Genomic DNA, 25,963 nt, shown 5'->3' with positions numbered 1-25,963 from the left:
GACCTTTCAAACTTTTGTTTTGCCTTAACTCCCTTCCCACTCTCATTCAGTTCTTCCTCCTCTTCCCCCTGCCAAGATAGCTATTACACTGCTGTCACTCTTGAAATGCAAGACCCTGTCACTGACAGGTTAAAGACTTCAAATACAATCTAGCAATGTTTGCTCTGAAAACCTCCACAAGACAGCCAAGAAAACATCTGCCCTCAGAAAACTCTGGAAGGCCAGTCACTAGAGAGTCACAAAAAAAGGCTGAAATGGCAGCTTCCCATGTGTTTTGGGGAGGTGGTTAGTATTTCTCCTTAAGTCTTCATGACTGAAATAATGTTGCACGCAACACTGGGAAACTGCATCTTGCCTTGGAGCATGCCAATACTAGGTCTTGCTCTCCATTTCTGCAGTGAAATGGGCAATTGATCTTTCTGTAATGTGAAGGGTCCTTTTTGACTTCAGCTCCTAGATTGGACAAGTGCTTAAGGATTCTGCTAGGCTCATTTAGTACCAAATGCATTATTTCACCCTTATTTTATTTGGTTTTAACTTCAGACATTTTGATTGATTTTTAGTCTAGTTTGTCATTTGGATTTTTTGCTTTCCATATGCAACCTTTTAACTATTTTGAAAGGCATCACTTAATTGACAGGGTTTTTTCCAAACAAGATATTTCTCAAATAGTACTCAACTCTTACTCACTAGCTACAATTCTGTGCAGTGACCTATCCTTTTCTTCCTCAAAAAAAAAAAAAAAAAAAAAAAAAAAAAGGTAGCAGGAAAATAGCTACAGAAGGAGGCATGAATACAAAAACACAAAGGGGAAAAAAATATGTAAAAGAAAGAAAGAGGGAAACAAAATTTAATTTTGTGTTGGTTCTTAAGTATAGTTCTTAATCAGGAAATGAAAGATTCTGATGAAAAATGCTTAAAGCTCAAGTTTCAACTTTTCCTACAAATGCAGAGAAAACACCAATACATTTCCTTTGGCTTACTTCACTGATTTGTAAGGATGATGCTACGTACACATCAGTATGTCTTAAAAGGAGGTTATATTAACATTCAGGTCAAGAGTTGTCAAACTAACAATGAAAGTAAAACTACCTCCGGTTCACTTTTGGGCTATCACTCCCAATACACTATTTACATAAAACAGTTACCATTTTGCCTGCAACCAGAAAGATTAGGAGGGAATAGATTAAAATTTAAGCAGATGAGTAAAGTTACTTAACAAAAACAAAAAGGAGACAACACCAGGTAGTCTACTACACACCGCTATTTAGCTGGATTTGTCACATACTGGGTAAGTTCCCATGACGTGATTCAGGAGAAGCATAATATAATACATTATTTTTGTTAAGCAAGTTTAAGCTCAGGTCTTTTAGGCAGGGCTAAGCAAAAAGCTTAGCAGTTATTGGAAACTTTACTACTGCCTGTGTCAAAGTCATTACTGAAGACTTCTCAGCCATACCCAAAAAAGCAGCAGAAAAGACAACTCTGTGTGCTAGACTAACCATTAATGCTGCAGTCCTTTCAAACAATACTGTTTTGAAAAAATATGATGAACTATTATAAAGCACACTACAAATATTCTCACTGAAGTAGGCAATAAAAAAATTTAACTAGCATGGAAAAAAAAATCTGTATCAAAGAGTCATTTTGTTGTTTATTTCACTTTGATCTTCTCAAACAGACTACAGGGTAGGTCTTTAAAAAGAAGCAGTGAGATAAAAAATGCAAATTACTGCTTCAAAACCATTCACACTTTAAATTCTAGAAAGAAGATCATCCTACATCTAATTCAGCAATTTAACCAAGTCAGAACCAGATGCATAATATCAAGGAAAGAACATTTTCTACAGATATCACCTAAATTCTGAACTGTGGGGTACTGCTGAATTCTGAAATTGTCAAAAAAGTAGAATGCATTCCTATCTGACTCATCTTCACTCAGCACACAAGTTAAACAAGCTACATAAAAACCAGTCCATTGCAACCATATTCACAAGGGTATTAAATGGGACAGAAAGTCCAGCATATCTTTCCAGAGTTAGTAGAATTTCACAAACAACAGAATTATCATAAAATGCCATAAAATGCTTGCATGTAGTCTTCTACTCGGCTAAGAAAATTTCTATGCCTACAATACACTTCAACAGCATCAGAGGTGTGGAAACCAAAAACTTTCATCACTCAAAGACAGACAAGAACTGCTCAAACACCTTCAGAGAACCAAGACATCTTTAACAATCACAAGCCTGTAGCCTTACAATTCAACTACAATTGGATTTTTAGAAAAGCTTGAAAGCATACTCTTAAGTGGAGTTCTAGAGCATTCTCATTTTTATTGTCTGTTAATTTATAAGCAAATAACAAGGAAAAAGTTTAAAATGCTGAATGTACTGTATAGTACATGGAATTCCTGAGTAGTTATCGTGAACCTGTTTATTGATTAATCCACGTAAAGTTTTAAAAATGTCAGGTTTTACTGCAGATCTGAAGACATAAGATCAAATTGTAACACTCAGTTTGTTTCTGAGATGAAGAATGCATACAGAAATCGAAGCCTTTGAAGGAAAAATCTTGATCTCAAAATCAAGTTCTCAAACTATTGACTGAAATTGACAATACCACGTTCTATACTGTCACCTCTTTAACAAGAATCACTGTATCAGTGTGGAAAAAAAACTCAATTTAACTCTGTTAGGAAAATACCAGAAATTCACATTTCCATTACAAAAAGTCAAACTTGTTTTACTTGTTACCAACAAGTGTACAGATCTTACTCGAAAGACCATGGGAAGCATGAAAACCAAACACATTATTTGCAACCAGCATCTCCAGTAGAGTGCTCTTTCCTCATCAAAGAGCGCTAACCACCAGTGACATCCAAATCTCAACTCTCCAAGAGAAAACATATCAACATAGAAAGCCAAGTTTCTTTCTGTAGTCATGGATGACATCAATGTATTGACAGTAATAACTTTGGGACTAATCACACAAAAATTCACAGAAAACATGACTACAAACTGCTACAAAAACTCCAAGCAAGCTGTCCAAAATGCAAGCAACGTGTTGGTTAAACCAGACGAAAAGCAAAAGGTATTCCTTTGCTGGGACTCTCTTAAGTCTGTACATAAAGAAATACCATATACCAAAATACCACCCCTATTCTCTCTGAGGCTATTTACATGTGGTTGACCTATCTTCAGTAACCACAGTGACATAGTTCAATCCAAACATGGCAGAAAAAATGCAAATGCATAGAGACATGAGGAGATAAAGTTCCAGGCATTGAATCACTAAGCCTTTTGACAGCTTCTCAATTTCCCTGATGCTCTTTAAAAAGGCAGTGAAATAAGGAGAAAAGTCCAGATCATCTAAAGCAAAGACTACTCAGTTCCGCTTTCAGAACATGGCCAGAAATTAAGACTTCAGTGAGAAAATAAGCAAAAAATTATCTGAATTGTCTCAAAGATTGAAAATAGCTACATCGTTTTAAGTAAGGGAAAATTTTAAAGGCAAAATTATGTAAACTGTTATATGTTCCACTAGTACAGAATACTGCCCTGCTCTTAGCTCTGACACAACCCTTCTCCCAATCTTATTACATGATTTGATGTTGCAACTGATCTAGACTGAAGTAGAAAGCATACTTCTCTGATCAAGAAACAAATTTTTGAAAGAGTTTTTTAATTAACAATTTTGCTAGCAATGCTGTTTATTTTGAAAAGTCTGCAGTCTTAAGAAATACAAGGTATACACAAAGGAGAAAAAAAAATATTTATTCTATTCCTGAATAATATATTCAAGAACCATATTTAAATGCCTAACAATTATACATCATACATACGTTATCTAATATAAAAAAAAGAGAGCACATTAAGAAAAAAGTTGCACTCCAAAAAGAGACATGAAAAAAAAAAATCTTCAAAGTTTCCGTTTCCTTTCTAGTTCCCTTTCTGATCACAACTGCAACAATTTAAAAGCAATCTTTGATGTATATTACAATCATATAAAGTTAGGGTAGAAAATTCAGAACAAATGAAAATTGCAAAATAGCAAATCTGCATTTACTTTGTTCACTCCTGGGAAATCTGCAGCCTGCAAAGTTTCCAGGCTCAATAAGCTCAACAAAATTCAAGTCCAAATTGTAAATCTCATTTTTCTTACTGTTCCTAATAAACAGCATGGAGAATTACAGAGAATTTAAAGCCATTAAGCAAAAGACAATCAGCTACATAGAGACACTACCTATTAATTACATCCCTACAGGTTTTGAACTGAGTACTCATCAATGAAAGTGAATATACTTCAAAACAAAACTTTAAAGATTTCACGACACTGAGTATCACAGGGTGGGTACTGCACTATGTGAACAGCCACGACTTTTGAAAGAAAGAAACCAGAGATGAATTAGGGATAGAAAAAATTAGTCCTCACATAGGAAGGGGAAGAAAGTAGATATAACAGAAGGAATAGAGTTTATTGTTGTACAGTCTGTACAGACTCCTGCTGTGATTGTGCAGTTCTGAAACAGTGCAAGTTTAGAAAGACAAGCAGACAAAATATAAGTTAACCATCCAGCATAACACTGTTAAGAATCACATGAGGAGCTGAGAATTAGCAAGAACTTTGACATCAACAGTCTCAAGTTAGAGCTGAATTGCTTTTGTTAGGACCACCCAAAGTTTGAAAATACCTAACATGCAGTTAGTATGTCCTAGCAGCCTTCAAGCCATTTCCTTCAAAATAGCCTCAGCAAATTTCAGTGTGAAACAGGAAACATTTCAATCTCTAAGAGACAATGTGGTATACACTGTAATAGAATTTTCAGATAATTCCAAGGTAATAGTAGCAGGTTTGTAGCCAGTTGTGGTTTTCAAGTACATGACCTGTAATTTGGTATACTGCAACGAGCTAGAAGAGCTTTTCTAAAGTTTAAACATTAATTTGTTCTTACTTTCTAAGGTTCCAAGTTTAACTGCTAGGATTATATGTTCACATGCAAGGTCCTCAAACTTAGCTCATGTTCATGTTTTCTTTCAGTGGTCAAAAGCTAACCAACATACACATTAGCAAAGGAAGCCACTATTCAGCAATAAAACAATCAACAGAAGTAGTGATGTCAGAACCCATATTTAAGACTCACATTAACAAGGGCAAATGCAACTATGATAGAAATGATGACTGCATTCAACGAGATGAGGTAACAGAGGAAAACAAGGTCAAACACAAGATAAGATGAGCTTAAATCTAAGCAAGGATGGAATCCCTTAGAGGAGATGAAGGGGCACAGATACAAACAGCACACATACAAACAGCACTAAATCTACTCAAAAGTTTAAGAACAGAGGAATGTTAAAGTGATAAATAATGGCTTTGCATTTATATAGCACCATCCAACCAAACAAGACAAAGCGCTTTACAAATATTAATGAATTGAGCCACAGTGTCTTCAAAGGTACCCATATTCAATTTCAGGTGTGGTGTAACAGTACTCTAAAGAACACCAGTAACATCTTTATTGCTTCTTTCCTATGCAGGCATTCCCCTCTGAAACATCTCTGTTTCTAAAGCATTTATAAATTCCATTAAATTCCATGCTAACTTTTATACTTTAGGAGAAAGAAGACTCAAAAGGTGTATAATCAGCCAGTGAAAACTTATTCACTAACAGCAGAATGACAGAAAATTACTCCTGTTCTCGAATGTCAGAATGAAGGAATGGCCTACATTTCAAAGAGAAAGTGTGTTTAATATGATATTGCAGGAAAATCCTCCATGGCTAAGTAGCAGCAGCAGCACTAGAAAAACAACATTATCAAGGAATAATTCTAAGTCATCAGCACTGCGAGACTTCAAGTGTACCTTCTGACCACCTATCATTCTGCAATATTAGGAACACTTTGAAGAGAGAAAAAGCAGGAGGAAAAGACAACAAACCTTACCCTCTGAGCTTTCGCAAGTTCTTCTTTCAATCGTTCATAGCCCTTTTCTCTTACTTCCAGTACAGATGGGCTCCGTAAGTGAGATAAACTGTCTGTACTCAACCCAAAAATATCTTCGTTTCCTTCAGCAACATCTGTTACTGTAGCACCCTGCAAAAACTCTCTCTCTACGTTATTGCTCTCCTTCCTGGCATTATTGTGATTGAATGACCCACTCTGGGGTCCAGAGGTAGAACAAAGTACTGCGTCGGTAACATTGATGCTGTAAAGAGAGCAATATATTTTTTTATTTATATAATACATTAAGAATAAATATTTTAGAAATGGCAGTAGTGGTGTTGAATGTATAATTATGGGCACAATTTAATATTACATAATTGTAAGTAATCTCAAAATTTTATCTTTAATAAAGCAAACATCTTATATACAACAAACATCAACAATTTAAATAAAAAGACACACGGAATTTACCTGACACCTGATAATTCTCCACAATTCAGTTGTCTGGGAGATGAATAAACAGGTTGTGTGGGGAGGTCAGAAACACTTAATGCATTGGGTTGGATTGGCGTGGAGGACACAACAGAAGGATGTGGGCGGTAGATGACACTGGGTGAGGTAGTTTGTTCCTGAGTCCCTGGCTCATTTACTCCAAGAAGATCTGGTGTAGTAGGCGAAGCAAGGTTCACTTCATGAAAGCCTTCCAAGGGATCACTGGCCATAATAAAAGCCTCATCATATGAAATCCTGAATGAAAGAATCACATTATCAGAATGCAAACAGGAAATAATTATATCCGACAGGTATCCGAATTAAAAAAACCACTCAAATATGTTCAGAATACTTCGTGATAGAAAGGAAACTGTGGACTGTTCTTGCAAAAGTACAAACTTCAAACGCCAAAAATGTTTTTTTTCCACACGCTGCACTGTTGATCTAAAAGCAGACTGCATCTAAATGGGATGATAAAATCAAGAACACATTCTACATCATAAAACAAAGTAATCTTTAATATAGCCTAGAGTTGTTTTGCATCAAAACATATTTCATTCATGAAAGCAGGAGAGACCTGGGAATTAGTGAAAAAAAAAAAAAAATTTAAACCTAAAGCTTCCATTTCTAATCTCAATGAAGCAAATAATCTAGGAGAGAAATCAGTGAACCTTTAAATAAATTACAGTCCATAGTAGTTTTGTTTAAATTACTCATCTGATCTTGTAACAGTTCACTGAAATGATAGACTTTGCCAATAAGACTTCTTGTGAAGTATGATGATGTATATTTAATACATCACATAATTAAGTGATCATGACAATTGTGAAGAAGTATCATACCAAAAATATATTACAGGCAAAAAAGTACCACGAATTGGCAATTTAACTGGCAATATCTTTCAATTTATTTTTTAATTACATATGCTTTTCATAAGATCAACAGAAAACAAGTACAGCACATGGATATTACAAGCCCTATTTTCCGTCAGTTTATCAGAGATGACAAAAGTCTTTGCATAATTCAAAACTTAAGTTGGAAGTAGTATGGAGCAATCTGTGAAGCAATTACTTAGCAGTGCTTGTACACTGCAAAACAAAAAAAAACCCCAAACATTTTCCATGTTATTGAAATACAGAAGAGAGAAAATTCAGGCTTCAAAAAGGTACTTAACATGCAAAAAAAGAACAGTGCATCAAAACAAAATAATACATTGCATTTTACAGAAAAAGTAGTTTGGATCTTATATCAGAAAACACGAGGCAGGGAGAAGAACTAGAAAGCTGACAGTCATAACCATGAAGAGACTGTAACATCAACTTACATTCAGTTCATGAGCTACTTCGTAAAACACACAGAAAACACCATGAATGGAATCCCCAAATTACATATGAAGTAGTGTTTTAGTCACATTAATACTTTCTGGTCATCTTAAGCTTAAAGAACACTGTTCAAAACTGTTCTGAATCTCAAGGATTGTGGTGTGTATTTATCAGTGCTAAACAAGTAACTTTACCACATTGGTAGGCATATGTGGAAGAAATTCAATTGTTCAGATAGCAAGATTATGTTATTAATTTTTCTCTCTGTTAATTCCTCCCAGGAAAAAAAAAAGGAAAACATCAGGCCCCCTGTAAGAAACCGCTCGGACTGAAGGGACAAAAAGGACCTTACATGAATAAAAAGGGACATTTTGGGTCAGGGTTTTTTTTCTGCAGAAAATTTTATGCAGAAATTCGTTTTATTTTGAACTATCAGGACCAGTTGTACAAACATGATTCACACATAAAAACATTGTCACAGTTTTGCGCTTTGGAGCTTTTCTACTATAACACAGAAATTAAAAGCTTATTTTGAGTTTAAGTAACTTCTGCAAATATTGCTGTTTGTTTTCATTATAGTTCTTCTTAACTATTAGAAGCATTATAATTACATGCTCTACATGATGATACGGCTTGCTGAGTCAACAAATTAAAATGAAGGGACTGACAGAGCTACAGGACATTTTTTCAAAGTTAAATTTCAAGAATAGTGCAACTATTACATGTCATTATTCTACATTTAATAAGCTAAAATACTGCCATCTTGAAAAAATAAAAATTACAGAAACAGTTCTTTATAGTTCATCATCCCGGCTGAAAAATATCCATCTTGCAGGTCTCAAAGTCAGGTTCATATCTACACAAACATATTCCCTTTCTATGTTTCTACTCCTCTCCTCTTTTTTGACTATCAACTAAGCTGTACCCAACACCACCATACCAGCAACAACACCAAAATGTCACTTCCAATTCCTGATTCTTTGGATTCCAGTCCTCACCATTAACAAAAGACACAGGCTTCTGAATAGGGATGTGGAAAGGCTGCCTGGATAAATGCCTTGCCTTTTTTAAGTCTACAGTACCTGGGAAAGTGCATCCAAATCCACACAACAGAAGTAAAGATTAAGACCCGGATGAGAGCAAAACAGCAACAACTCTTCTGTCACATATTCCACTCTGTTGACTAGTTTCTATTTTAAGTTTGAAAGACATATTCCTAGCTGCTCTGAAAACTCACAATCTCCCTTGATATTCAGTAGAGGTACCATAGAATTTCACATCACTAATACCACTGATTGTTTTCAGTTGCATGTTGGGCTGAACTTTGCCATGCAATTTTTTTTTTTCCAAAAATTGTTTTTTAGAAAACACTTTTACCAAGTTAAAAAAAAGGCACAGGAAAAGTTTATTTGCTGGTTTTTAATGTATTTTACTATTTCTGTACAAACCTCAGGGCTATCTGTTTGGAGCAAACACTTTAAGTACATTGAGTAAGCAACAGGCTAAAAGACGCACCATTCCATATATTTGTGATAACAGACACAAATTCAGCTAAATTATGAAGTGCAGGAGGTCATGCTGGCTCACGCAGAGAAAAAACCTTTGGAAGCCTGCTTACTATCTTGCAAATGTTCAAATGCATTTCTAGCTGTCCCTCTAGACCATCGCATCAATTTACGATAAGCAAAATATCCTGCAGTATTTTTAACAGGGGGAAAAAATAGCTTAAACCAAAAAGATTATGGAATTTTATTCACATGACTATCACTCTGCTTGTACATTAAAGATCTATATCACCCTAAACAGGCAAGAGATTTATGAGTAATTAAATCCACACATAACTTCTCAGCTACCAAAAAACAAGCTCTTTCTGATACAGTAAGTAAAAAAGTTATAAAAGTTATTCCTGGAAGAGCTGAAAAAGTCCCTCAGCTAAGCTTTTCCCACAGCCAGTCAAATGGGCAGTCATAAGCAAACCATCTATGTAAAACACTTTCCACTCACAGCTTTCTTCTTTGCTAGCATTACTTCTCACTAGGCAGTGAGCAGGTAGAAGCCCTGTACACCACCCAGACAAGACAAAGGAGCCCATATCAAATATCTCAGTTTCAAGACTCACCAACACCATTAGGCTGTTACCAAGGCACCAGCTGAAGACACATTACACCTTAATGAAACCAAACATACACGCAAAAAGCCAAGTGGTTCTAAAAATAATAGCTCTCTTTCGGGAAAAGAATTCTTCAAAGTTATGGTAAGCAAAAGAAGAGGAGAGAAAGCACATTAAATTTCAGTGTCATTACAGATTAGAGGCTTCCTTAAGACTTTGTGGGGTGGGGATTCATATTATTGATTAAGGCAGCAATGAACAGCCTTGCTGTGAAGGAACATGAAGCAAATGGTAAGTGGAGAGCTTTACCGGGAGCCAAGCTGACAGTGTGTAAAAAAAGCACAGTGTTGACACAGCACTCTTTGGTAGTAGTTCTGTGCTACTGTGAACAAAAGCTGATATTCTGACATTTCAGGGCAGCCCACTCATTAAATAAAATAATGAATTTTCTTAATACTTTTTCTATCAGGTTAATATGAGGTGAAAGCTTGGATTTGCATTAGTACCTACCAAACACATGATTTTTATCTTTGTTGATATTATAATTTGGATCACATTAAAAAAATCAAGTACCATAATAAAGCAGGATGGAACAACAAAAAAAATTAATTTCCTTATGCTTTTATCTAGAAATAATGCAAATTTGGTGGGAGTTGTCAAAATTTGTAGCTTTCTATTACTTCCACTGCCAACTAACCACATAACTTCATGAGGAAATTATACTCAAATCTGTTACTTTATCTAATAGTAAACAAAAATGTACTACAAAGAAATCAATTTATCAACAGTCAGCTTAACACTTCCTATGGCTTCTAACAGGAATCAAGAACCATAAACATTTTCGACAGCAGTGAAAACAAAATGCTTAATCTAATTTTTCTATTATTATTCTAAGAGGGGTTTAGCTACTTGACTGAATCAAACCACTCAATAACTAAATACTAAAAAGCTCCCTAAAAAGCAGTAATTTGTTGTGGTTTGTTTCCTTTTAAAAAATAGGAAAAAATTGTTGAAAACCACTTACTACAAACTCTGGAGTTTTTCTTTCACAGATTGTTTTTAAATCTGAGACATCTTGAAGATGACAGCTCTGAACAATCTGGTAACTGTTACAGTCTATTTAAAAGCAATGCCAACACCAAACATTTCAGGCATCAGAAATCTCATTTTTAGTTTTGATGGTAAAATGTACCATCACAACAGAATGACTACCTGCTCAAGTGAAAAAAAAACCCATAAGGAAAAAGTTAATGTTTCTAAACATTTTGATGAAGAGTAAATTGTAGTTGGCATTTATAAAAAAAGGTGCCTATTAGCTACAGTGGTTTAATCTCCATGCAACAGGCCTTTCAAAAAGTAATAGTCCCAAAGACTTCATTTGTTAGACTCCTATGTCTGCTTCAGTTAATTTGGGAAGGGTCAGGAAAGTGGATTTTTTTTGTAGCAGTTTCTCAAACAGACTGGCATTAGCCCACCACTGGGTCTGCATTCTTCTCACTGGGTTTAGAAAAAAATATTTTGAAATATTTGGCATTATAGACTCTGGAATGTAATATGTTTTAAGCTCTAAAGAACTCAGTAGGGAATTACAGTCGTGGACTAATGAATACCTTTTAAAGAAGCAGTTCAGTTAAGCACAGTTACTTCATACCTATCAGATGCAAACAGGTAGTTTAAAATTAAAATTGTCATAAGGCATATATAGGCATTAATTTCAAGTTCAAAACCAATTCAATTACATCCATCCAGTATGAAATACTCATCAGATGTAGGCACGGGACAAAGAAGTTTGGTGGATTTTTTTTTTTTCCTAAACTGCTTTATTATTAAGCTCAGCCACAGAATTAAAGCAAGTTTAAACACCATTATTGATGCCAGTTGATTGCATGAACACAATTCAAGATTTGGCATAGGAATTTCCTCAAGGTTTGCAAAAAGTAATTCCCACCCTTACGATTTTGCAATTATGACAGAAGTTTCTGCTTCAGGAGCCAAAATATACCTTTTTTTTTTTTTTGAGCTGGTAAGATACGAGAGAAAAGAAAACCATGAACCACTCCATCCAGTCTTTATATATTCTATTTTTATTTACAAGTGACCTTACACCACATATTTACCAACTTGATAAATTAGGCAAGATGGTAAATAGAAGGTAAATTTTAAGTTAAGCAAATCTACAGAATTTAACAGCTAGCAAAACTACACTTGTTTCAATGTAAGAATATTTTTCTATGGCATTCCCTCCAGTTTTGTCATATAATACTATAATGTGGGTCTTCTTCCTATTTTTTACTCTCACGTTAGGTATTCAAAACACTATTTCACACTGTTTTAAAAAAAAAAAAACACACAGTCCACTTGATAGCAAGATTTTATAAAGTTAAAGGGATTTTTGGTTTGATGAACTGATGATTAAAAAAAATCTTTTAAAAACTTTTTTATAGATTTATCTTCAATTAGAAAAATCGACAGGTGCAGACGACAACTGTCTCTCTTCCAGAAACAAGCAGCACACAAGATTCAACGATCTACGTTTATGAAGTGCTTGTGAAACCTATAAATAAACATGGTTTAGAGTCCAGTTGATAGTACACCTCTTACTAGGGAGAAAAGTCAGTGCTTTGCAAAGTAGAATGCTGCAAACTTTTATTGTAACCTAACATTCAAAGAATGCTGTTCTGTTCATAAAGACTCTCTAAACCAAGTTAATTAAACTGAAAATATGATTCTCTTTGCAGATGCTGTTCTTTTTAAGGCAGAGCCTTATCTTGCAAACAACTTCACAGTCTCATCTCAGGTTTAAGCCTGACCACAATGACTGTAGTGTCATTCTTGCCAAGACTTGGACCTAAAGACTGATTTTCATTTAACACTGAAAATATTCAGTAAATAAACTTAAGTAAAAGTTATCATGATTTTCATGATGTTGCATCTGCAAATGCATTTCAAGAAATATTTTCTTAATTCATGAAAAAATGGTTAGCATATTATTAAGTGCAATAAAGTCTCTAATACAAGTCTTGACAGTCAAGTTACAGTACTACCACATTTTAAGTTCCACAGTAAAAAGGGTCTTAAAAATAAAAATCCAATGTACACATTTCTTTTCTGGGAAAATCCATAAACCTAAGCGGAACACTGAGCAACGAGCTCATTGGTATTTTACATCAATTTTTAAATCAAGTCAGTAAAAGCTATAAAGATAGGTACAAGTCTATAATCAAAAGGCTTATTGTGGCTCTTCTATAGAAAAATTTCCCCTTTTTAAATATAGTGTAACAAGATAGATATTCCAGTCACAGCTGTGAGGTGCGCTCCCATTTGTTATTTATTAAAAGCATAATGAGAACGGTAAATTATTTATTCTTCTTTGCTCACTAGGTAACATTAACCAAGCACAGCAGATGAATGACTGTCAAGACACAAATACAGAAGGCCTAACTTTAACGCTTCCCAGAACTCATTAAACAGATCTATAATAAAAACAACAATAAAAATGTTAAAGCAACAAGATTTCAGGGTTTGCCCTACAGTGAGGAATAGAAATATTTGAACACCTGGTAGCTGCCAATACATGCTTCTAGTCTGAATAACCTTACATCTGCTTCAAAAGAGCAGTTACAGGAGGTCTGTGGAAGATTAATTATTTTATCTGTCTAGATCACTATTTTTGAGACTTCCTAAGAACATGCTTACAAATGAACACAGCGAACAAAACAAGCAACACAAAACTTAATACACTATCTGCAAACAGAACAGTCAACACTCTCAAACTGGTGAAAATACTATTGCTTTCTTTCAGCAACACGAACACCGGGGGCATCATTAAGGCTTTGGCCACTCAGTGTTCTCCTGCTTCCAGAGCCCTGCGACTCTCGGGGAGTTAGTGGAGCATCAGCACTTCGGGGGCAGGAATTTCCACACAGCTCATCACTTGAAATCAACTTGTAACGAGAATTTACTTTCTGAGCCTTACTCTCTAAAGTAGCTGCATTAGAAATTAAGGCTAACTGAGATCTGCTACTTAACTACCAGTGCTTACAAAACCACTTATCGGCGACCAGGTCTGACCCTCAATATTGCTCGACAGACTATAAAGCAACCAGAAGCGCTAAAGGCGAGCGCAGGTCCACCGCCTCACACTTCTGTTCTCTACCCACGTTGCTCCGGCACCTCTCGAGGGGGGCGAAATCTGCGAACCCCCCGAGGGGCCCTGCCCGGCTCTTCCCTCCCCCCTGCCTCTCTCGGCGCTCGCACCTGAACCGCACCGGCCGCGCCGCCGGCCGAGAGGTCTGTGAGCGGAGATGCAGCCTTCAGCTCCAGCTCAGCGTCTCCTCGCACCCCTCCCCTCCTCATTCCAGTCCCTCCCGCCCGTCTCGTCCCCCCGGCGTCCGCCGCCCGCACCGCCGGGGCACGACAGCGGCAGCTCCGACGCGCCGGCCTCGGGCGTGCGACAGCCCTTTGTCCGCCGCCGGCTCTCCCGAGGCAGGTGCGCCCGGCACTTCCCGGGACGATCCCCGAGAACTACTTCTGTCCAGTTTTGCCTTGGGCCGCGGCTGAACTCGGGGCCAAGCGCATCCCTGCCGTCGGCTGCCCCTTCGGCGCCCACGCAAACGCCGACGGAGCCGAGAGCGCCCTCCTGCCGCAGACGGACACGACGGCACGGCCCGGGCCGACTCTTGTCCCCACGCTCTTCCAGGCGGGGACCAACAGCCCCCAAAACCCGCCAGCGCCCGCTCACGGCGCCCCGGCAAGGGGCAGCGCTCCCCGGCGGCGCCGGCTCCGCCCGCGCAGGCACGGGCTGCCGCAGGCGCGGCCCGGCACGTGCGGCGGCACTAGCGGAGAGCCGCGCCCCGGGCAGCCGGCCCCCGTTCCCGCAGGTGGGGCCGGGGCCGCGCAGCCCCCGCCGCACGTACCTGCCGAGCCCCGGGAGAGCAGCGGCCGCCGCCGCCGCGCCGCGTCCCTTCAGCCGACCCGCGGGGCGGGGCCGCGCCGCGCGTGCGCACCGCGTGCGCACCGCCCGCAGCGGGGCGGGGGGGGCAGGTGCGCACGGTCCCGCCAGCGCCCCCTGGCGGCCAGACGGAAGCGTGGGGGGGTGACCTCCGTGAGGGGAGCGGGGCCGGGGGGAGAGAATCCCCCGGGCTGCGGCAGGGGTTCCACTCATCGCCTGGAAGGGAGGGTTAAAACATCTCTTCTTGTTCAAGGGCAGGCGAGGACAGGGCTGTTGAAAGTCTGAGTGTTTTGTTGCCGTAAAGGCAACACGAGGAAGTTAATAATTCTGCGTTTAATGGCATGCAGTAACAGAGGCACGGGATTGCACAATTAAAAATGAGAAAATGAAAGATATGTCGGATGATTATCCAGCAATTTTCATCCATAGGGCATGCATTGCTCCAGATCAGGTTCTGAGACTGAACTCTACACACAAAATTTCTGAAATCAGGCCAGATAGAGGGCTCACCTGCTAAAAAGAGGTGTTTTTCGAGCTCTGGTAGTTAGTCTGATAAAGAGCTATATCTACAACCTCTCATCTTGCCTTGCCTTAAGCCATCATTACTGCCACGCTGACACAAGCACGGCACTTAGTGCAATTTTCCAGCTTTTCAGAGGTTAATGTGCAGCCTTCACATTTTTCCTTTGAAGTCCTGGTCTGTACTGTTTTGTGTGTCCTATGTCTTTAAAGGCAATAGGCAAAATGTTATAAAGCTGCTATAAATATAACTCCATTTTACTGGTCTGATTACAGTGCCAAAAAATATGCTTCAAGTGACAGCAGTATTGGCTGGACAACATAATTTCCTTGGTGGTAGTGCAGCTGAACTGAACCGTGTGCGGCATGGTGAGGAACTTTAGCAAAAAACTAATGTAAACAGGATCTTATCCCATTCATCAGTTAAGGAATCGAGGCTGCATTCCAGTCAATAATTGAAACTTTAATTATCTTGACAGCTTTCCACTGAACGTAAAAGAATCCTGTTCGGCCAGTTCTGCAGGACATAGCTGCAGATGAATAATACTCTCTGTGACACATTCCCCATCAAGCAAGAAGTTCATTGAAAGCAAAACAATATGACAAAGAAGATGTCAAAAGGCAAATGTACCAATGCCATGCCTCATAAAGTAAATACAGTACCTATAAATAGTATTATCTTCTAAATTACTTTTCAGTATGTAAATCTACACTGACTACAAGGGGGCTCAGGCAGAAAAACTGGCTACAGAAAATAATAATTTCTAGCTTTTCTGGAAGAAATCTGAAACCCAAGAAACCAAGCAGTGCAAGAAATGGAGTATTCAAATAGTAGTTATAATTGGAAGTTTGTCATGAAAAGCCTCATAGAGAAAAGATATTCAGTTTCAGGAGCTTGAACCTTTAAATTATTTAATTTGCTAATATTGACATGCAATAGAAGCCAGGCAATGCTATCAGAATACAGGTTTGACAAATTAGGTGCATCAAAGTTCATTAAAAACATGATTGCAAAAGAGCCGTGACAAGTGGAATCAGAAGTTGAAAACAACCTATTAAGACTTAGTAAACCAACAAGAGTCTATAATTAGGATCTGTAATCCTATAGTTCTTAATCCTGTACAATGACTGTGCTTGGCATGACAATCTGCTATCTTAACCAGATTAGACATCTTGCATTTCAAGAAATAAAAGCAATACAGTTCCAAAGACATTTGACTGTGCTAAAATTAATCACCAACAGATTTATTTTGTCAGGTAGTTCTGTATTTTGCTCTGTATAATACTCAGGCAGCAACAAACCAAGAAAGCATAATTTATATGGTTAAAATTAAAAATTTAAATAAACTGAATTAAATCCAGAGTCATAAATAAGAGAAGTAGCCGGGGGGGGGGGGGGGGGGGAGGGGGGAGAAAAAGATATTTTAATACTCTATTTTTATCCAGCCCTTGGATGAGCTGCACATCAGTGTTAGGGCAGGGTTACTCCTCCAGGCGTCGTGAACTGAGATGCCTGAAGTTACCTGAGGCAAGGGTCACCCCACTAGCAAGGGAACAGTCAAGACAAGGATTCATCTGTTTATTTTGAACTCCTTAGTGTGGTTAACTGCCCCAAATCAGAAATTCTCCAGCTAGCTAGAATGCTGCATAGGTATCTCGGCACAGACTTGGCCACAGCAATCTATATACTTATAACTGACAATCTCACTCATGTAGCTTCTCTCCAGTCATACTGGTGCAAGACATGACAAACATCATTGCAAACAGTTCTTGCACTGCACAGAGTTCCCCTGAACTCCACCTCTGTCTATCCATGTCTTCTGTTGCATTTGAACCATCTGCCTGAGAGACTGTATCTTCAAACACGGCTGTTTCCTTTCCTAATAGTTACAGTCCACAGGACCTAGGAAACCCGTTTCAGGGAGGAAAAAATGCAAAAGACAAAGGAGTTCAGAAGAAGGTAGTCTGAGACCATGGCAGGTTTCTCTGCTGAAGGCAAGGATGGCTGCAGGGCTTTAAAGAAACTAAGTACATCATTTCTCTTTTATCTGAATTTAGTTAAATTTAATTTCTCACCTGTACACAGAAGCACAAATGCCAATGAATTTTTTCCTCCTAGAGGTTGGGAAGAATAAAAGAATGAAGTGGTTGTTGTCTTTGTAGATGTTGGAACATGTAGTAGGGGAGGATGTCCCAACAATTTCATGGATAAATAAAGCAAATAAACTTTGAAATCTCATTTTCTCTTTGCTTATGGTGCTTCCTACTTATTTTATTATTTTTTTAATATTGAATAAATTGTAATTATTACCTTCCTTTCTATGAAGATGTTATGAAACAATAAACTCAAGAAAACTAAAGGTTGAATCTATTAATAGTAGTCACATGTGCATTGCAACCCCATAGTAGAGTGAAATGAAATAAAGAATGATCCACTACATACAAAAAAGGTACAGGGACTATAAGTCTTATCTATTTTAGAAATTTTTCCCCACTTCTACTAGATCAGCTAAACTAGTGCTAGCAGTTTTGGGAACCATAGTTCCCCAGTCAGGCGTATTTGTCCAATGTTTAGCAAAGCATTTGGAAAGTAAATCTTATGAGTACATTGAAATAAATAAGCATCCACGTTATGGGAGTCCTAAAAACTTATCTCTATTCTGCTTTCTTTGTTCAACTGATAGAATGTTAAAACCAGTGAGGTCTGTATTTTTCTTCAAATCTACCCACTAAGAAAGCCCCAAAATAAAAGAAAACAAGCAGGATGGATATTAACTGTTCCTGAAGTTCCTTCTCAAAACTTCCAGTGGTAGAAGACAACACAGCCTCCCTAAGCAGTGCATTCCAGTGCTGAACTAACCTTGGAGTTAGAAGTATTTTTCAAAGTCAACCTAATCTCCTTGGCTGCAGTGTAGGAAAAGAGGTAATGAGCTTGTCTCAGTGGATACAGGAAGCAACCATCTTCAGGGTATTTGATAGCATCCCTCCATTTTCTCAAAAAATAAACACAGTTATTTTAATCTTTCCTCATAGATGATGTTCTTTAGACCTCCAGTTGTTTTTATTATTCTCTCTGTGTTTCTTCCTGTGGGTCTGCATCAGAATAGTGCACAAATCTGAACACAACACTCCAGTTGAGATGTGACCAGCATTGGCTTTAGGATATCACACACCTGCTTGTATATTGCAGCAAAAGATCCCTTGCTTTTTCTGTTGTGGCAGCAGAATGCTGCTTAACCAGTCCTTCTCCAACTTGTGACTTCACTTGTGAGCTTTCTTCTACGTCCATTGATTCTTACTGAATTCTAATCTTGTTCTGAGAAAAAAATGTTTATGGCCCTTCATATCTTGAAGATTTGAAAAGTGCACTCTCTATTCCATAAGCTAAGTCATTAGTCAAAATATTGCATGTTATCAGAACCAGAAGGAACCTCTGAGTTGAGGTGCTCTTCTTTAAAAATTGGCCATCTAAAACCGTGTCTTTTCAGTAGTTTATGCCGAACAGCGTACCCCTCCCTTTCTTATGAGGTGTCATAGGAGGGAATTTCAAAAGCCTTACCAAACTCCATCTGTAGATATGTTGGTTCTTTCCTATTTGTCTTCAAATGATGTGCTCAAATCATGCAACAAATCTATTACAGCATCAAATCCTCAGACTACTTCGTAGTCTTCACCTCTGTTATCAATTATCACCTCTGTCGTCAATGCACCAAATCAGTGTCAGAAATAAGACCTTAAAATTATGTCTAAAATTAAAGCCCTGTATTCATTAACTGAAAGTCAAGGCTTGAATACCAAAAAATATAAACTTGGGAAATAAATTCCATTTATACACAGCGTATATCTATACACAGCCTGCAGAACATTGACACAATACAAAAAGAATGGCACATTCTTTACAGATTTAAAAAAAAACAACGACACAAAACTTGTTTGAATACACAGAGCACAGCCTTATCAGGGAGGATACAAATTAATAAAGTATTATTAACTATTAAATGACAGGGATTAATAAGAAATTTCCTTTTCAAGCACATTAGTTTACAATTGTCCTCTTTGACCATGAGACTGATTCTACAAACAAGCTGCCCAACTAGACAGATTCTGCTGTCGAATATGAAATAAATAATTCCTGTAAGTTTTTTGAAGGTGCTCATAAATGTAACAATACTAAGTAGAAGAAACATAAAAACTGCAATGGCCTTAGACCAACTTATGTAAGGACTGACATGTGGTTCCATTTATCTTTAGAAGCAAGCCAGGGATGGATCCAGAGTGTGATTAAAAATAGTACAACATGTTCATTCCTAGTTGGAAGACAGCAGAGATGTCAAACCTGAATTCAGAAATCAGAAAATAAAATTACAAAATACATTTTCACCTGAAAATTAACTCTCCAAAATCCAAACAAACTCTGTAACCCTGACATACCTGCAGTTAAAACTCAAGAATTCTTTTAGTTGATGAGACTTCAAAGCCACCTCCACCAAATACTGCAAATAAAAGCAGTGAAAAGCATAGGGTGAGAATTCAGGAATCCTGTGTTTTATTCACAAGTTTGCTTTGGACCTGAGTACCCTCTTGGACCTGGGTACCCTCCCTGTACCTTAATTTATCTGTCTCTAAACTAAATTCATAAAAATTCTTCCTCCTTCTTTGTAAGACATGATCATATGACCAAGTTTAAATAATGAAATTTTGAAAGGTCTTCATTCTTTCAGACTGAAGTGGCTATGAAAATGGAAGAAGGGGATTTAGTGGGATGATTTTTCTTTATTTCTGCTCAATGATGCAGAGAGTCAAAACCAGACTTCAGACAAGGCTGCCAATTATTGCTGTGTTCTGCGATGTGAGGGGAAGCTGTAAAGTTTTTACAGGTATCAAACATTTCCCTGTATGATAGAAATACAGTTTTATTCACCTTCTGTCCAGCATTACCTAGTTGATATGGACATCACTCCACTGGGCATAGGAATGCCTCCCAGTTTAGAATGGCTTTTTCTTCTTCTTGTCTCCTGCTTTCTCCAGCTTGGCACACTCATGATGGCAAGGCTCTGCAAGTTCAGTGCAGCAGAGAGTCATTTCTGAAAAGTAATGTGAATCCTTTACTCAGTTGTGTAGGTGGTAAAAAATGCTGAAGTAGTATTGAAACCAGAGCAGTTCCAGTGTCACAAAAGAGAGGGATTACTATTACATGTTCCAAAGTGACCTCAGAAGTGCTAGGCCTCCCAGAAGTCTAATCTCCAGTATCATATACATTTGTGTTACCTTGATTGGAAACGTTCTCCCACACTCACCGTGTCAGGAAATGTTTTCCATCACCTCACTAAAACAGTCAAAGCATGGATTTGTCCAGAGTAGAGTGAAGGATAAATTCCCCAGCTACGATGACTGTGTATGTTCTGGGCCATGTACTGGGCCATGTACAAGCAGCAACATAGCGAGCACAGGGTTTTTTTCATCTGCTTTTGGCTCACAGAGTGAGCCTCGTGTCTGAGGGAGCAATGAGACTTTACATACTGTTTAATCATTTTTTCTAGGTGAAAGGTTGCAGGAAGCAGAGAATGAGAGGGTTTTTTGCAAGTCAGGTAGAAATGCTCAGGCTTTCCCATAGAAAAAAATCGGTTGTTTACTGTTGGTTCACTAAACTCACTATTCTTTTTTGGGATGCTACTTTCTCTTTTGTAGTCTCTTTTTTCCCCCTCTTAATCAACATCTGAGCAGTGAACAAATGAAGCTCTGAGGGAAATGTTTAACATTGAAGTGTGCAAGGGAGGAAAGCCAGAGTTAGCTTTAATACAGGACTGGCAGGACCACCTGGCTCATGGAGTAGAGTCCTCGATTTTATCCTTTCCACGTGTGTATTAATGCTATTTTTAATAGCAGGAAGTTTTATTATGGTTCTCTGAAGTAAAACTAGCTAAATAAGGAAAAGACCTCATGTGAGTTGTTCCCTTTACAAAAAGAAATTTGTGGTAGTCAGCCATCTTGACGTAATCCTATTTTGTGCACAAATACCAATAATCCTGTTCTCACAAACACAGCCACAACAACCATTCCAAGTTATTTCCAGACAATAACTAATTCAAAAGAACTTAACTTTTCTAAACACTTTTTCCTGCAAATGCTTTTCTGTCTGTTCTTAGCCATGATCTTGTTCTTGGAATCTCTTCTGTCTTATCTTTCCCCTTTCTCTCTCATACAAACAGATATTCCCATAAATCTCTCTGCCCAAGAGACAACTTAAGAAAATCCTCCATCCTTACATTCCCCATTGCATTTGCAGGTAACATGACTCTAAATTTTGGGCTGAGGCCCCCTTTAATTTGAATGCAGACAGTGAAGGGTGTACTTTCTCCTGTGAGTTGCAGCATGGTTTAATCAGATCTCTAACAGTGTTGTATATAGTAAAATGCACCACAGCTTTGTATCAGTCATTAGTTCATGGTGTTGTTATCTTAAAATAGTGGACAATCTGGATCATCATTCTTGCAGGTGGATTTTCATATACACAAGTGAAAATACATTCGTACAGAGAATTTTTTCAAAAAATAAGCAAAAGCAGTCCTTATTAATTATTAAATGGGAGGAAGACAATGGTTCGGTTGTACTGTTATGTGTATTGTCCATTGTTATTTATTATTTTTGTTGTTCTTGTTGTTGTTATTAATATATTTCCATGCAAAGAACAAGAGTTATCATTTGCTATTCTCAGACATGTAACATCACTCACTGAAAACCTGTCCCCTTAAGCCATAAAGAGTATGAATTTATGAGCTTTCCAGTGGTACCTCAAAAACCTTGACTGAGAGCACAAATGTGCTTGTTGTGCAAACAAAGAGGCATTATTAACTCTAGTACAAATAAACACTCTTAGTGTTCTTATAAAATAAACATTCAAATGGGAGAAAAGATCCTTCTTTCTCCAATTTAACTGCTTAAGTAGTGCAGGACACATTAGTATATATTATAATGCAGAGACCATAAACCATCAGTATTCTTCAATGTCCACAACAATACAGAATTTCGTTAACATAACTTCTTCATTAAAAAGAATAGAAATTACAGTTGTGCAGCATCCTGCATGTACAAAAGGATGATTATGCGAACGGCTGTGAAATCAGTTGCATTTTTAGGTAAGTAAATTATCTAATATCCAGTGCTTGACATTGTGCAAGAAGTTTTGAAACCCTGATCATCTTACAAAGCAGAATGACACTAACTTCAGAAAAGCCAGTCAATAGGGCAAAATCAAACACTTCTCCTTCTGTGAGTGCCTTTTTACCATTTAGCTTTCACTTAAGCTGTTAGCGTATATTAAATAACCCACCCAGACCATTTCATGTGAACATGATATGGAGCACTTTGGAGATGTAGGTATTAAGTCAAGAGAAAGCTCTCCCAGTCAATCCAGGCATTGGCTTTTAAGCCCAGTTCCTGGACACCTCATTCCGGGTTGCTTTGTTGATCTCGTCTTCTGATAAATCCCATGCCATGACATTAGTTTACTTTTATGTGTCTGTGCCTTCTGGCAATAAAGGGAGCGTTAAGGCTGATAATAGTCACAATAATAATATTTCTAATACCAAACTCAGCACTACTGCATAATAAATGATGTTTATTTCATGGCAGGAAAGTTACAAAGCAAAGTGTTTCTGATCACGGCTTTACACTACTCAGAGAATTGATCTGTCAGGACAGCAGGCTTTATCCTGCAGATGCATTCATTTGTAATCCTCTCAAGTATTCTACCATGTGACTTCAGGAGATAAAAGAGCCTCCTTTAAAGTGTATTTCCATAACCCACATTGAGTGATGCTAAGTACAGTGGTATCTCTCCCACTAGATTAACTTCTAATTATTGCAATTTCTCTCATGAAAGAGACAGTAAGAGAGCACAGCAACTCTCTACACATTCATTCTATGGGCAGAGGACATTTTATGTTAATTTACTGATTTATTTTAGACAAGAACTACAGCAGCGAGTGACACTAAGTAGAAAAGTATAGCAAAACTCAATATATTCTCATCTGAGAAAATCTGACAGCAGCTCCTTTAATACTGTTCTGTTCCCAGCACTTTAATTAGTCACTTCATTTCAATAAGAAAATTCTTTCATGTTGTTCAGACCACATTTCAGCCTAGTTATTATGGCATTTCTTTGGATATTGGCATTAGGCATTGTTACTACAGATATTGAAGTGTTTGCTTGAAGCTTCACTAGCACACAATATGAATTAGTGCCTCTTCCAGAAATCTTCCAGTATAAACAAGTTCAAAAATCAAGAGGAAAGAGAAGCAGGAAGCATAAATAAACTAAATAACTTTTATTTTATGGATTTCTACTATCTGTTGCACTGAGCTGTCTTGTTAAACACCCATGGATGAATGTAGTGGAAACCTGTCTAGTTACACAGTGCTAAAACGGTTTTGTCTCTGTAATTTAGATGTGTTTCAAGTATATCAAGAGAAAATGAATGCAATATACAGGATTATCAATGAATGTTAGTAGAACTGCATTTGGAAAAGAACTTCTGAAAACTGTTTTTGTAGATGAAACCTCTTAAATTCTTGTCTACCTTATTCACTTGTTGAACAAAAGAACATCTTTTTTTCCTATCTCATGATGATGCAATATTTGCTAAGGATGTCCATCAGGAAAGGTCAGAAAAAGGACAAGAAATAATAAAATTAAGGTATTCATTGCAAGTGGGAAATACTATTTTACATATTTTGCAAATCCATCCTCTTTTGGTAACCTTTTGGGAACACAGTGCATACAAAAAAAATTTCTGCATGCTATATGACACGTGCTAAAGATAACTACATGTGATAGCAAAGGTGTGAATACCTTAACAAAATCTAATTTATTTATCACGGCTTGAAGAGATCTTCACTTGAATTTGTTGTCCATCGCAAGATTGCATATAGCTTTTAAATTGTCTCAAATATCTGCAAAATAATTTCTTGTATATGAAGGCAAATATAATTAGTGGTTTATAATATAAAGAGCACTGGAGTTCCAGCAACAGTTTGCAGGTCTTTGCTTGTTACTACGAGATGGTAAGAATTTGCTATAAAACTTCATTTGTTGCAGTGGACTCAGTTATGTTTAAAAATCAAATAAATGGTCATAGTTATCCTTATTCCTTATGGTAGAAATAATCACAGAGGATAGGCAATAAAAAGACAGATTCTTACAGAAATTTTTCTTTATTTTCCTTCAAAATTTCATTTCCTCTATTTTGTAGTATACATCAGCTGCCTGTTAGACAGTTAATCAGCTGGCAACCTTCTTTTGAATATACATCTTCACCAAGTAGTGTATTAAAACGCTAGGGAATCACTCCAATTGCACATGTCAGAGGAGTGTGACTATCATTAACCAACAGTTTCTCAATTCTTAGCTTTAGCTGAGAATTTTGACAGAGACTGGGAAAAGCTTTCATTTCTATTTCCTTTCTCACAAGTCCTTGTCTTTATCCTCTGTCTCTAAAGCAGAAGGAAGCTTCTAATGTTTTGAAAAAATGGATTTTTGCAGAACTCTGTAGCTAGTCTTTTATGGACCAAGAAAACTTTCACACCCATTCTGTAATAAATGAGCTTTTGGAGGTTACCACCAATGTGTTGTTAATGCTGTGGATTCAAAATATCAGTACAAAGCTAAACTGAAGAGCTGCATGAAAATTTCAGACTACCTTAAAATTTACAGTAAAAGTCTCCACTCACTCATGCTAACACAGATACAATAATCAGCTAGAAAAGGTAGTAAGATCATTAACTGGGAACATTGCTATAGCAATTACAAGCTGTTACTCTCTCTCCTTCCATGTTCAGGTGGACCCAGTGGGGACTGGACAAATGTCCCCTAAAATGAGAACCTCATTATCCAGGAAAGGATGTGCCCAGCCAAGTCAATGGGTGAAGTAAACCACACAGCAGCCACTGTTAGAAAGGGCTTTACAGCATTCAAGTGTGCATATCTGTGGGAGGGTGGAAACAGAGGAAGAGAAATAAAAACATCACCCGTCTTCAGGAAATATCCAACAAGGAATTAGGAACATCTTAGTTATAGAAAAAGGAATACTTCCTATAGAACCAGTAGCAATTGAGCTACACAGCTGGAAACCTGCTTTTATTTCTGCCTCTGAAAACACAGGAGCTCTAAATCTCGTCTTCTGCAGAACAGCTCAGAGCCAGTAGAGCAATCTCAGCCACTCCGATCTGCAGGAAAACTGAAGAGCTTCCAGGAAAACCACCTGATCCCCACTGACACACAGAGCTGCTATTATTTACTGCTCAGTGAGACCAGCAAGTGATTATACTCAGTGAAGAAAAATGTTTTAGGTCTAAGTAATTATTTTACCAATGACCTTAAAATATCCCTGTTGTTAGTTTTACTTGCAGAGGGCAGTCTCTGTAATAGGATCAGGCAGTATGTTTCTTCATGCCAAGTCACTGAATGCTAAAATGATTTGTCATCTTTTGCCACAGGCCATTGCCTGACACACACATGCCACAGTCTAATGTCTCGCCTGCTTTGACATCAAAGTGTCTTCCTTCGGCCATTACCAACAAGAAAGGCAAACAATGGCAGCAACTTCTGTTCTTTCTGAGAGAGTTTTAATTA

The 25,963-nt window shown here is 37.7% G+C and overlaps 1 protein-coding gene across 2 annotated transcripts in view; it reads right to left on the bottom strand.

The window, feature by feature from the left end:
* Positions 1-14,857, bottom strand: part of RAB3IP (RAB3A interacting protein) — a 32,504-nt gene extending 17,647 nt beyond the window's left edge. For both annotated transcript variants that reach the window (XM_032687934.1, XM_032687935.1), the window contains exons 1-3: positions 14,780-14,857; positions 6,411-6,686; positions 5,940-6,201 (exon numbers count right to left, since the gene is read on the bottom strand). In XM_032687934.1, coding sequence (XP_032543825.1) covers positions 5,940-6,201; positions 6,411-6,661 — 513 coding nt within the window. In that variant the 5' untranslated portion in view covers positions 6,662-6,686; positions 14,780-14,857. The remainder of the gene's footprint in view (positions 1-5,939; positions 6,202-6,410; positions 6,687-14,779) is intronic.
* Between the last annotated feature and the right edge of the window lie 11,106 nt (positions 14,858-25,963).

The sequence above is a fragment of the Chiroxiphia lanceolata genome, chromosome 5 (genome assembly GCF_009829145.1).
Source record: "Chiroxiphia lanceolata isolate bChiLan1 chromosome 5, bChiLan1.pri, whole genome shotgun sequence".
Classification (NCBI taxonomy): Eukaryota; Metazoa; Chordata; class Aves; order Passeriformes; family Pipridae; genus Chiroxiphia; species Chiroxiphia lanceolata.
Note: the sequence above shows the minus strand (reverse complement) of the source record. Positions and strands in the feature narration are given on the sequence as shown.